The 13,915-nt window shown below is 44.0% G+C and overlaps 1 protein-coding gene across 3 annotated transcripts in view; it reads right to left on the bottom strand.

Annotated features, from left to right (window-relative positions):
- The window catches only part of TRAPPC8 (trafficking protein particle complex subunit 8), a 1,294,567-nt gene that overhangs the window by 1,120,445 nt on the left and 160,207 nt on the right, over positions 1–13,915 (bottom strand). For 2 of the 3 annotated variants that reach the window (XM_086965686.1, XM_086965688.1), the window contains exon 3: positions 10,762–10,845. The exons of the other annotated variant lie outside the window; for it this stretch is intronic. In XM_086965686.1, coding sequence (XP_086821812.1) covers positions 10,762–10,845 — 84 coding nt within the window. The remainder of the gene's footprint in view (positions 1–10,761; positions 10,846–13,915) is intronic. 3 annotated transcript variants of the gene reach the window in all.

The following is a 13,915-nucleotide window of genomic DNA, read 5'->3' on the forward strand; positions in this document are numbered from 1 at the left end:
AAACAGTAATATACAATGATCAGATGTATGACTACTAGAAAGAGTTGAGGTTTCGACCCTGCGCTCTAATTACAAGGGGATCATCATCAGGACTTTAACAATTAGAATTGCCTGGTTTAAACAATATACATGCCTCCATGAGGGCTCGTGTAGGGCAAGGGGGCATAAAGAGACGCGGCTAGGAGAGCTTATATGTCACAGCTCTTGGTCGGACCGGGCGTGAAATAGCGCCGTGGGCTCCTAGGCTCTAGTCGAATGCTGGAGGTTGCGGCATTTCCAATTGGGACAGCCGTTGGGTTACCGCGGGCTTGGAAGCCTGGCGGTTGAAGTGTGGTCGGTAATACAATAAGATCCGCAGGTTATTAGAACAATGTCAGGGTGTGCAGACCACAGCGCGATGCAGATGCAGGTCTTGTGCTGGTCCGGAGCATTCGACTGCAGAAATTGTGTTTTTTTGCTAAATGTATTCAGACTCTAAATCTTTTGATTCAATCTAAAATAAATTCCCTGCCCGGCTGGTCAAGGAAAAATATATAGCAGCCTATTGTGGTCTATATAGAATTAAGTTGTATTTTTGAATTGCTTAGGACCTTTTGTTTCTGTGTTATGTTCCACTGCATTCAGATCTCAGACAGATTGGATTGCTGACATCTGACTTTGCGCCCGCAGTCTATGTGCTAACATCTTCCCTCCCTTGTCCCCACTGAGATAAAATGTGTGCCGTAGTCACAGAAGCGGTACAAAAGGGGGTGGTGATGGACGGAGCATCTGAACCAATCAAACACTCACATCCAGTCAACAGATCTGGGTTTAATCCATCAGCGTTCTTTAGCCCACTCTGCCACCCCAGTTCAAAATATGGCCATATGCAAATCAGTCTGACCCTGTGCCTCATGGGAACAGTCCAACCCGAACTGCCAAGTCATGCCTTCCCTGGACCAGAAACAAGCTTCCTAGGACCTGTTTCTGGCATTAGAGCCGTCTTCAGCCTGGCTTGCTTGAATCCAGTGGCAAAGTGAGCAAGGGACTCACATCTGAGCATGCCCTGCCAACTTATGGCGAACAAAGCGGTACAAAAGGGGGTGGTGATGGAGGGCATGCTCAGCCCTGTCCGAGTCTAGGTGTTTCAGCACGTGTCGCCGAGTTTCCAGTTCTCGCCAAACTCTCGGGGCTCCGGTCCGTTTATGAACTGCTTCAAGTTCTCCCACCTCCCTTTCCAATTCCGCACGCTTTTCTTTGCGCAACCGTGCAAGGATGCTGCTATCGCAATAAATTTCTCCCGCACAACTAGCTTCAGAGCTTCCCATACCGCCGTGAGAGGAGTGCCCGCTTGGTCATTCTCAGTGAGGTAGTGTATTATTGTATTCCGGATTCAAGTGATGACCTCCTCTGAGTGAAGAAGGGAGTCACCAGCCCGGTGGTGTCGAACGCTTGCCTTGTGAAGTGAGTAGTACTGATATGAGGGCATGGTCCGAGAGGTAACGGGGAGGGATATCTGCTGAGTGCAAGTTAGAGAGGAGAAAGGGGAGGCAAAAAAATGTATCCAAGCGTGCATACGTTTTGTGTGCTGCTGAGTAGTAAGTGTAATCGCGCTCATTAGGGTGCTGGATATGCCACACATCACTCAGTCCACAGTCAGCTAACCATTGCTTCCCTCCCTGCGACAGCGCCCCTGTTTGATCTATCCATCCCTGTGTCCATCACCACATTCAGGTCTCCTCCCACGAAAAGCGCCGCATCCGGAGAGGCAAGAACTTCAGAAAGGGCTAGGCGTAAGAAGTGTTCTTGCCGTTCATTCGGGGCATATAAGGACCCTATTGTCCTTAGTGTGTCCCCCATTGTACTCGGAGTGCTAAGAACCTGCCTTTGATATCCGCCACTGTGGAAATTACTTTGCATTGTGATCGCGCAGTAAAAAAAGATTGCAACTCCATTTTTCTTAGCCGGACCAGAGGACCACAGCTGCAGTGGGAAATGTTTATCTCTCATCCGCTTAGCATATTTGGGTAGAAGATGGGTTTCCTGAAGCAAACAGACATCACTCAGCGTTTTCTAAGGGAGTAAGTATTGCAGAGTGCTTAACCGGGTTATTTGACCCTCGTACATTCAAGCTTACAATTTTTAAGTCCCTATCCATCGGATCTAAGGAGGGAAAGAAGGTCATATAGCTGCCCAAGCGCGACAGAGCCACAACCAGAGTAGGTCATTTCCCTTGGTCCAGGTAACTGCCAATCTTGTCTAAGGACTGATGCGGAGCCCCAAAAACAATCCCAAAAACCCTGAGTCGCTAGCAAAATAGAACAAAACAAAATATAAAACACACAAAATACAATGGAGTGACAAAAGTTCGTCTCATAGTTCATATGTTCAGGGGGACATGGCACACTCCCAGTTCGAGCCATGTAGTACAGAGCAATCCCTCTGTATGATGGGGAGCAATAACACTGCTCACCATCCGACTGCTCCCTTCCTCCGGCACCAACAAGTAAGCCCAACTGGATACCGAACTACTTGAAGATCAAGGTATGTCTGCATTGTCCGTCACCTGTGCCACTGATGTAAGGGCCGCCTCTCTCTCTAGCTTTCTAGTGAACGTGTCTGGTTTTGAGGCAGGAGGCGATCTTCTAACTCGCTGCCACTCAGAAGAGCGCCGGCGAGAAGGAGCTCTGTCATTACCAGGCGTGGCAGGGGGCTGATCCAATCCCAGGATATTCTAAGCGACCTCCAAAGAGTGGATCTGTAAAAGTTTGCCCTGGTGCTTGAAGATGAGGCGAAACGGATGACCCCAAGAGTAGGGGATGCCTTGTTCCCGAAGATGGTTGGTGATGGGTTTGAACTCCCTGCGCTTGATCAACGTGGAGGCTGCCAGGTTTTGGTAAAGTGCAGGCTGATGACCCCAGAATTGCACTGGGTTGAGATCTCTGGCCTTGAGAAGGATTTGTTCTTGGAGTTGAAAATCGTGCACACAGACGAGGATGTCTGGGGGGGGGGCTTTAGCACCTCGCGGAAGTCCCATACGGTGAACTCGGTCAATTTGTATTTCCTGATCCCCGTCCTCCCCGAAGATCTGATTAATAAAATCGCAGACGTAAGCTCGGAGGTAATTTTTTTCCTTCCAAGTGACCGTTCGGATTCTGATGTTATATTACGTCTGCAGCGGTTCTCCAAGTCCTCTGTGTGAGCGTTAAGATCAAGATTATGTTTCTTGAGGCATACCATATCCTGCTGGAGCTGGTGTAGATCGTCTTCTCTCCCCAAATCGTGTTCCTCCAAAGTCGCAATTCGCTCTCCTATGGCATCAACATCACACCAAACTTCTCTCAGGTAGGAGGAAAGCTGGGAGTGCAGCTCCTGTATATCTGCTTTGAATGCCGTGAACAATTCGACCATGAAAGCCTTCGATACTGGTGCATCGTCTTCGTCAAGTTGCGGCGTCTTGGTTTCAGACTGGGAGGCAGATTGGCCAGACGTTTTTTGCAGGAGATCCTTCAGGGGTTTGTCCTTTCTAACTCTGGCCTTTGACATGGTGCCGCAATCAGGAGTCTGTGAGCTGTTGTACGCTCCCAGAGCATGACAGCAGCAGGTATTGTCGAAGGCGCATAAGAATCAGACTCCCGCAGGACAAGCCGGGCCGCAGCTCAAGAGAGAGGGCGAGCGGAGGTAGATTCCGTGTGGCAGCACGGTTCAGGGCCAAGTTTGGTAGGTTAAGGTTGCATAGCCCAGGCGGTTGTCTGCAAGTCTCCAGCCCTTCTCGAACAGTCCACCCACCACTGGAGGACGAGAACACAGGACTGCGGGTAGTCCTGCAGGGGCGACACCAAGACTAAGTGGTCTATGGCCTGATCGTTGTTGCTTTGATAATATTCACTGTTGCCTCCCGGGTGTCAGAGGGGAAGTCAAATAGCCAATGTGGGGGAGCGATATAGCCAACGGTCACCCCCAGCAGGGCACACAGTGAGGCCTTCAGAGGGGCATCAAGGTCTCCCCAGGTCGATTACGCAGAGCCAGTGGCCCTACCGGGCTGCGAGATAGTTTGCCAAGGCAGGGTAGGAGACCACCACCCGCCGATCCGAGGGCAGAGGGCAGGCCTCCCGCTCACCAAAGCACAGCAAAGCAAGTCCACAAGGCCTCCAAGGCAAAGATAAGGCCTAAAAGAGGTCGCACGGGGGGTACCCACACCAGTTGCTGCTTCCCTAGCACCACCACCACAGGCAGATCATGGTACGCGTCCCCTACAGCCGGGGCCAGCCCCATCAGCCAGCCCAAGGCCACAAGCTGCTCCTCAGACCCCAGGCCTTATCACCGCCACCTAACGCATCAGATCAAGCTCCAGCCAGTTGCCACCACAAAGCACAAGGCCCCTCATTTAGCAGGAGGGGGGGAAGTCTGCAAAGTCAAATATCGCCCACCATTCACAGGAAGCAGGGGCCTCCCGAGACCGTCACCAGCGCCGCCCGCCGATATGCCGACCAAGCCACTCATCGAGAGGCCGGGTGCTGCCTCGCCGCCACTCCGCTCCTCACCTCTGTACGGAAGCACATCCTATCTTGCCGCCATCTTGGCCACGCCGCCTGGAGGTGCTCTTCAAAGGAAACCTTGTCAAAGTTTGCCTTAACTTTTTCCTTTGTCACTCAGATAATTCCCTCAGATGTCTTCGAGAGCGGTACCAAAGTCCGCTTCGTGGAAGGCTTCTGTGTCGGCACTGAAGAGTGCTTCAATAGATTGGGAACGGCAACCTTGGCTGCTTTTACTTCTTAAGTGCCAGGATTGTAAACAGTGAAGACATGTAATCAGAAGGCATTTGTGTAAGAGCAGCCATTTTTGCCAAGCCCACAGGAACGTAAACTAGTTAGATGAGAGGCAACATATAAGAACAGAGCAACGTGTAAACATTCAACGAGACGACATATTCAAGTGCTGTTATTCGTCTTTTATTTTCAGCTGTGCAAAGTAGGAGAGGGATTGTGGCACCAGATTTACTGCCTGAAAGACTGGCTCCGGACACGGCTCCACAGACACGTCGCGGTACACACGGGATTCCGGTTAAACTCTGCGAGAATCCCCCACCTACCAGAGAGCTTCTCAATTTTTTAATCAGAAGTACCAATTCTCACCGCAATATTGACTTCAATTGAAGGATTTCTTTCATCACCAAAACTACATCTTAAAACTCAGTTATGCTTTACATTGACTAGTACAAGTACATGTCTTGGAGATCTACAGCGATCATTTAATGCCCAACTGCATTCTCAAAGGCCAATGCTAGAATGTTCAAGTGGAAAAATTGCACAAGGAGAATTAAATGAATGTAAAACAAAATGAAATATTAGTCTAATGCCCCTTGCATTTTTGAGGCCAACTAAAAACCTAGAGTAAAACTCCTGTTAATTTTGATCCCCAAAAGTAGCTTGATTTCCCATATAAGACGTTTTTTTTTTCAAATTTCGTCCAAAGGCTCTGGTAATGATTTCTGCAATTTTAGTGGAGACGTCAGAATGATTAGCTGATCGCATGTGCCTCCTAGACATTTTTAGGTCTCGCCTGTCAATGCGCTTGCGCATTGAGCTTGCGAGAATATAGGGGCTTAACCAGAGCTTAACCAAACGGGCGATTTCATGCAGTGCCCGTGAAAAGCGCGTGCACGCATCAAAGACACCAGCCTCCCTCCCACAAGCTTCCCCCAGCGTGCGTTATGCCTCAGGCATTTCTCCTCCCCTAATTATTCACATCCGTCCGGCCGTACTTTCACTTTCACGGCCGCCAGGCCGTGTCATGTTTCTCCTCCCCCCTCCCAGTGTACTTTTTAATTTTTTTATTTGTTGCCCCTTCAGTATGATCAACATGGTTTTTAATCACGTACAAAAGATGTGTCTTTGTCTATTCATTTATCTGTTTGCTTGTGACAACAACAATCAGCCTTAACATGGTTTTTAATCACGTACGAGAGATGTGTCTTTGTCTATTCATTTATCGGTTTGCTTGGAACACCAACAATCAGCCTTACTTTGCTTGGCTCTAGGGTCGTGTTTCATTTTAACGAGTGTTTGTATCGATTCAATCCAATCAGCCTTACTTTGCTTGGCTCTAGGATCGTGTTTCATTTTAACAAGTGTTTGTATCGATTCAAATGGGATTCAACCCAGATAAAGTTTGTACACCGCAGGAGAGGGGTTTAATGAGAAGTACCATATTGGATTATTGCATAATCAGATTTATCGAGTTAGCAACGGTTGTTCCATGTTTTAGAAGAGTTGTCAGTAGGTATATTGAGTGCTGCTAGGTTCATTGACACATAATAAGATTTGAAGCATTTAGATGTTGCACTATTTGGCATTTCACCATTACAATATGTCAGCCACAGTGAGTCCTCTTTCTATTCCCATGTATCTGAGAGCTCATTAGGCGTGGTCCGCAATGAATGCGTCTGTAACTCAGTTCGCATCGCGGCGTGTTTACTGGACAGATTTTCATCTCGGCAGTTGAGCGGTTTATCCAGCGAGTAGATTTTCATTTTGGTGAGTAGAGCCTGTTACACTCGCTCTCATACTATTTGTACATGGTTGCTAGTCGGTAACAGCTTCCTTTAAATGCCGGTACATGTTGTTTATTTTAGGCGGCACATGGATCTCAACGTTGGCGTCTTGACAGTTTGAACTTTTACAATTCCCCAACACAAACAGGTATTTTAAATAACCTTGCACGCTGACACTCTTGGAGTACTACTCAGTGTAGATTTTAGAGTTATAGGTTATGCACACTCGTTTTTTATAGAACACAACAAAGTTTTTTTTGGGCTGCTTATGAAAACCTGACCATCTGAGTAAGTAAGTTTGTGCCTTTCTGCCCTCTGCATCACCACATCATCACTCAGTGCTACCCCAGCATCACTCACCACATTATCACTCAGCACCACTACATTATCACTCAGCACCACCACAGCACCACTCAGCACCACCACAACATCACTCAGCAGCACCACTCCGCACCACCACATTATCACTCAGCACCACCACATTATCACTCAGCACCACCACATTATCACTCAGCACCACCACATTATCCCTCAGCACCACTCAGCACCACCACAGCACCACACAGCACCACCACAGCACACTCAGCACCATCCCAGCATCACTCAGCACCATCCCAGCATCACTCAGCACCACCACAGCACCACCACAGCATCACTCAGCGCCACCCCAGCATCAATCTGCCCAACCATTCAACAACAACTGGTTCAAATATGTTCTCTCAATTGTTCAAGCTTTATTACAAATGTCACAAAAAAATGTTAATATTTCACTTCTTTTCTTGGATTTTAGTCACAATAAAATACACTGAACATAATCTTAACAAAAGTTTTTTACGAAAGTTTAAGGAATTGCCATTATAAATTACAATCACTTTTTTAAAGTATTAATTATTTAAAAAAATTAAAAGCCATTGTTATTTGTAATATCAATACATCTAAGTCACGTAAATACAACATATGTTGCATTACAAATGCTTTAGGTGTCACATTTGCGAAAGTTCTAACTATTGGCATTGTAAATGACAAAGCTATTAATTTAGCTATTTTCAAAACCAACACACAAATAAAAAAATTGTAATTTACAAGACAAATAGCTCAAACTTTCCTAATGCGAGACCTATTGCATTTCCAATGCTTGTTTTTCCTCTTTCCCTCTCAGTCTCTCTCAGTTTCCCTCTTTTTGTGGATTCACAAGGGAGGCACTTTACAAATTTGTTGAGATTTTGACGTACAAATCAAAATAAGCAATAATGGACTCATGTGCCTGGTACAAGGCAGGTGTTCTGGTATCCCTTCTGCACTTCGATCTCTTGCTTATTTGCCTCTTTATCTAGTACCAACAATGGTAGAAGGGAATCATTTCTCTTTCCAGAGTATGCAAAAATTACTACAGATTGGATTCAATGTACCAAAAAAGGATTATTGTTTGCGTGTCTTGTATCTTGAAGCCAGAGATCCACATACAAATGGGTCAGTCAGGTCTGTACCAAGCTGTTGTCGAATTGCGTGAAGCCTCCATGCTAACCACTGGATGCTCTGGTACACAGGTGGCCCACCTTGAACAAACTCCAGAAGAAATCAATCATAGGAGGAGATAAAGACAATATTGCCAAAGCATCAGAAACAGCTAACGGTTACAGCTCAACACCATAACCCAAAGAGTGAATGCAGATATGAGTTCATCTCCATTCAAAGATGGCACTAGCCTATACTTAACAATAGCAAATGCAGACTGTGCCACTCGGGCAAGGTGTGTTTGCCTTCATTCAAGTGGTCACACCATTAAGAAATTGATCTATACTGCTTCTCTGATATTTCTTGACAATGCAGTGTTGTATTTATATCTAGGACCCTAATTCGATATTCCCGATTCATGCCCTTGTGCGGTTATAATCAATAATATCCTTACAAAGGCATAAGAATCATATTCATATTCAGTAATAGCCCATGCAGTCCAAAGCACAGCACAGCTACTCCCATCGACTCCTTGAAAGCACAACGCGTTCTTTAAACAAACCAAGCCTTCAGCAGCCCGGGAAATTCCCCCCCCTGCTTTTGTTTTGATTTGAACACGAACTCCTGGAGTCCAGCAAGAACTGTTAGTTCTTAGTGACGTCTTATGTCCAACCTTAAGTCAAACCCAGCACCTTTCAGGTATAAAATACCAACAGTTGCCTTAAGCAAACACACGGTGGTTTGGAGTAGAGCGGCTATCTACTTGCCCGAGAGCCCAGCTGATGCGAGAGCCCACGGAAGTCGGCCCTCCCCTTTGACGCGCTGGAGAAGCTACTTTTCCTCACGCCGCGAAATCCAGCTCCGGTGTTCCCGAGACACCCTTGCGGGTTGCTGGGAGATCAAGTCCTGAAGAAAGAGATACCAGACCTCCCACATTCTATTACTAAGGTACGGAGCGGACTAAACCCTTAAGAGAATTCTTGATTCAGATTCTTGACAAAACAAGCTTAACCAACTTAACTTAAACTGCTACTTACTTACTCCTTCCCAAGTATTAGGCTTAGGTCAGGTACATTGGGGTAGGCGTAGTTAGAAGCACCAGTTGAGTACGTTAGTCAATGGCTTTATGTATGTATATATATTTTATCTATTTTAAGTATCATATGGCTAAGAAACCATATCTATGCTTTTACAGTATTATTTCGTAATACTACTTTTACTGTACGCACTTTACTTCATAATAAGTATTGCAATTGTGGCAATTCATTTCTCTTGCATGAGAAAGAACACTGCTCAATAAAATAACACCTTTTTATTGAAAACGCCCGTTTCTCTATTTCTCTGCACTCTGGTGAAGCTAAGTATGCACAGTTGACTGAGTGAAATAGCTGCCTATTGTTTTCACACGACTCTAGAGATACACTCTTTATTCTGAGGGAGCAAAGTTGTCATGTTTATGCGGTTGTCAGAAGCTGAATCCCTTCTTGTCTAAATCAGGGAAGTTAACCCCTCCCTATTCATTCGAGAAAGTTTCTAGTGACCTCTGAACTAGCTGGCAAACCTGAATTTAGTCTAACATAGTCAGTAGAGACCTAGATGACCTCCGTCCTACGTCTACACTGCTGTTTATGTTATTCCAATGCGCAGAGCCTATTGGGAAAATAGGAACTACACTACAGCAGCAGGAAATTCCATTTGCTTCTGCTCTAAAGTAGACATTAGAGTCTTAGCTCTATCCATACTCATTCTAGGTGGTGCTGAGGTAACAAAGGGAGTGATGGCATGGTGGCCAACAATGCTGATAAATAGTAAACCTCACTGTTCTGGGTACCTGAACATTCATTAATATTACAGGCGATGCTTGCCCAAAACCATGGAATAGGATGATAGTCCAGTCTTGAAAAGGGAGAACTGTGTCCAAATGAGGAAACCCTCTGTATAATGAGAACTGTAACGGTACTACATAAGATCGTCTCTTACAGGTGTTGAATAATTCAAACATAGATACTGCTTAGAAATTAGTTTCATGAAATTCCTCATGCAGGAAATATTTAAAAACTCTATGGTATGTATAAAGAATGTATGACAACTACCATCTCAAAGACGGTGTACCATGTGTTACACTGGCATCCAAAGTAATTGGTGCTCTTCCAGTAAGAAAATCAATCCAGCTTCTTTCGTATGCTTCTCAACTTGTTATCTTCTTATCTATTTTACCTGAAAAAGATTCTCCCAAAAAATGCTCTGGTGCCAACAGTGGTACTGATCTTGAAGAGGAAAGTCTTGCTATAAACTGCGCTCCTATCAAATAAAGGGTAGCCCGGGTATACCAAAGCACCGGTCCTAGGTGCTCACGCTGCCCTTGCCAATCTGCAAACTACAAGGTCCAGGATCCCCTTTACTATCAGCCTGGTCTTGGGCATTTCTCAACAACCTCAGATAATTTCCAATGAAGAAAATACAAGAGTCTGCAAAACATTACTTGTTTGGCCATTTTAAGAACAACAAAAAAACACAAGTGAGTACAAGATAATATAACAAACCCTGTAGAGGCTATAAGTTAATCTATTTGTTAGATTGAGAGGGAAAGTACAGAAGTAAAGTGAGCCACAAAACCACCACCATTATTAATTTAAGTGGAAAGGAGGAACACATATCTAGCTCAACAGACTACTAGAAAGTCTAATGAATGTAAGAAGGAGAGATTAATTTTTCAAAAGGAAAAAGTAGGGTGAAAGGGCACTCCGGATAAGTTTCACCAACCACAAAAATACCTGAATAAAACTTGGATGTGTTCAGTTCCATCAGAGTGTCTTTCCAATTACCGTACCAAGGAACGCTAGCTTTAAGTGTGCGATCTGATAGAGAAAACATGGCACCATTAATCTACACATGTGAACACCGGACATGTAAATGCTTAAGATGTTAAGAAAGGTTATCAAACACTATGGGAACAGAAAAAGTCTATTAATTGTTAACGAGGTTATTATCTGGGGTGTACATACACCTCGATAATCTAATCATGACAAATACACAACACTGTTAGCTGCCAATTCGGCTTATATAGTTAATAAAAAGCAACTATTAAAATATTTGGATTCACAAAAGAGATTGCTGGTCACTCTCAGAAATAGTGAAAATTTCCCTTTTTGCACTGGCATTCTTCAATTCCATCTTTTTCACTTAATGCGTCGTATTTGCATTTCACATAAAAGTAAAATTAGAATAATCACAATCACCACATTATACACCGCAAGAAAACACATTAGAAAGAAAACACTAACAGGCTATATGTAAATAATGGTATGTCCTTTGTAGAATAATTATTGAGTAATGAGAGCTACAGCAAGCAAGAGACAATACTACTTGGAGTTTTGGGAGAACAAACGGACTTGGTGTCTCTGTGGCAACTGTTTTCATTAGTGCAGCTTTTGTATGCTTCAGATTTGACCAGCTTTCTTCTTGAAGAAAAGGAGTTTGTCTTTTATTAGTGAGCTTGCCTCGGAAGGTCAGGAGAACAATAGCATCGCTGATTCTAAAACTGACTAGCATCTTGTGTTTTCATTACTTTTGTATTGGGTGCCATGGAAGAATAAGTAGGTTAGGAGTGGTACTAATTCTGGTTGTATGATGGAACAACTACCACTTGAACAACTACAGTCTAAACAACTACTCCTTAACCACTACTTAGTGTAAATCACTAAAGTTTTAACAACTACTATGCCTTTACCTTTTAGGGTTTAGCATGCATAAGGATGGGGGTTTGGGTGGGTATGGGTCTTTTGGTGAGGAGGGTAATTTTAGGGAGGGTATGGATTTTTGGGTGGCAAGGGAGTTTGTAGGGTGTAGGTTTTGGGTGGAAAGGGAATATTAAGGGGGTGGGGGTAGGTTTTTTGGGTGGTAAGGGATTTTATAACATTAATAGTGAGTATAGGTGTGTATATATATATATATATATATATATATATATATATATATATATATATATATATATATATACATACATATACATATATACACACACACATATACATATACATACACACACCTATACTCACTATTAAAGTTATAAAATCCCTTACCACCCAAAAAACCTACCCCCACCCCCTTAAAATTCCCTTTCCACCCAAAACCTACACCCTACAAATTCCCTTGCCACCCAAAAATCCATAACCTCCCTAAAATTACCCTCATCACCAAAAGACCCATACCCACCCTTAATCCTAAAAATAGTTACCACCCAAACCCCCATCCTTATGCTAAACCCTAAAAATACCCTTGCAATCTCAAAAACCCATACTCACCCTAAATCCTAAAATTAACCTTATTTTAGAAAACGGTTTCCTAAACTTATTCTGTTAAAAAGAAATCCACTCTACAAAACCATATAAAATACAGCAAACCATCATTTTAGCAATAATAATACATCTTTCATATACAATCCAAGAGTGCCATCTACTGGTAAGAGGTAGTTGTAAATGCATTAGTGGTTAACCACTTCGGTGCTCATGACGGAACGGTTCCGTCATGAGCGTCGGTTGGCCTGTGCTCAGGACGGAACCGTTCCGTCATGAGTCCGTTGGCTCAATAGAACCTTCAGCACAGCGCGAGAATTCGCGCCGCGCTGAAGGGGTAAAAGACTCGCGATTCAGGTTCAGTCGTTAAGGAGTCGTGGTTAAGGCCCTTCGTGGTGAATGAGTCGTTGTAAAGGTCGTTTCCTACTAATTCTACGTAATCGATCGAGAATCATACTTACTGCGGACAGCTTTCACTCTATCAAAAAAAATTTTTTTAGGAGATCAATAGAGGCCACGACCCTAGTCCAGCCAAGTGAGATCAAACAAATGAGTTGAAAATACAGCTGCTGGAAGGGAGAGGAGACTCTGCTTAGTGCTTTCATCTGGACTGGGCAGAAGTTGAACGAATAACCGACCAGTTATGACACTACGCGTATGAGATAGATCGCTCTACATTAACCACATCCGTGCGGTGCAGATTTTCCGCCGGTGCTGGGCCCTAATAAAAACGGGCGTGGTCATGACGGAACGGTTCCGTCATGAGCACAGCTCGACCGATGCTCATGACGGAACCGTTCCGTCATGAGCATCGAAGGGGTTAATGGTCTTTTTGTAGGGTGGGCAGCATGTTCAATATAGATCTGGCAGTTTAGTATTTCATCTGGATTATGAGGAGGACATGCAACAATTATTAAGAGTTATTCGAATTATTTTCTTAGCACAAATTCCACCATGCCTGATGATGAGTGCCTGCTCAGAGTAGGCTCACTAATCTGGAACATTTCGCTTATCACTGAAAGCTGCCTCCTATAGGCAGAAAGGTGTTCTTCAGTGGTTGTAACAAAGTGTTGAACTGCTCATTATATCATATTATTTGCACAACAATCTTTTTTATAACACAAGCACTTTGTGACACTTTATTCACATTCCTGCTTAATTTTACCTAAGGGGCAGTGATGCATTACATCACAATCTTGATCTCCTCTGTCGGCACAAGAATTGCGTATGTGGACGAGGAAGAGATGCAACTTGCTTCCATTTTAAAATGTTTGTCATTTTAATTTTGTGTTACTTTAATAATCTGGTTAGCCCTGCTGGCTAGTGGATATAAAATGTAAAATGCAAAAGCAAGCCGATAACATGGTTAAAATTGCAATATTTTTAGACTGACAAATGATTGAGCATGTGCCACGAGTTGATTTGACAAAATGGATACGGGTTATTGTTATTTTACATGTTGCTGTAATTTATGTTTTATTGTATAGCTTCCATTTGTAAAACGGAAACAATATAGTGAAATGTTGAACCGTGTCAAGGAAAATGCTGAGCCATGGAGACCACAGCAGTTAAGGATAGCACACAAAGGATACAGAGTCCCAGATCATCCTCTGCTGTACATGAAAGAAACAAA

The sequence above is a fragment of the Lissotriton vulgaris genome, chromosome 4_1, assembly GCF_964263255.1.
Source record: "Lissotriton vulgaris chromosome 4_1, aLisVul1.2, whole genome shotgun sequence".
NCBI lineage: Eukaryota > Metazoa > Chordata > Amphibia > Caudata > Salamandridae > Lissotriton > Lissotriton vulgaris.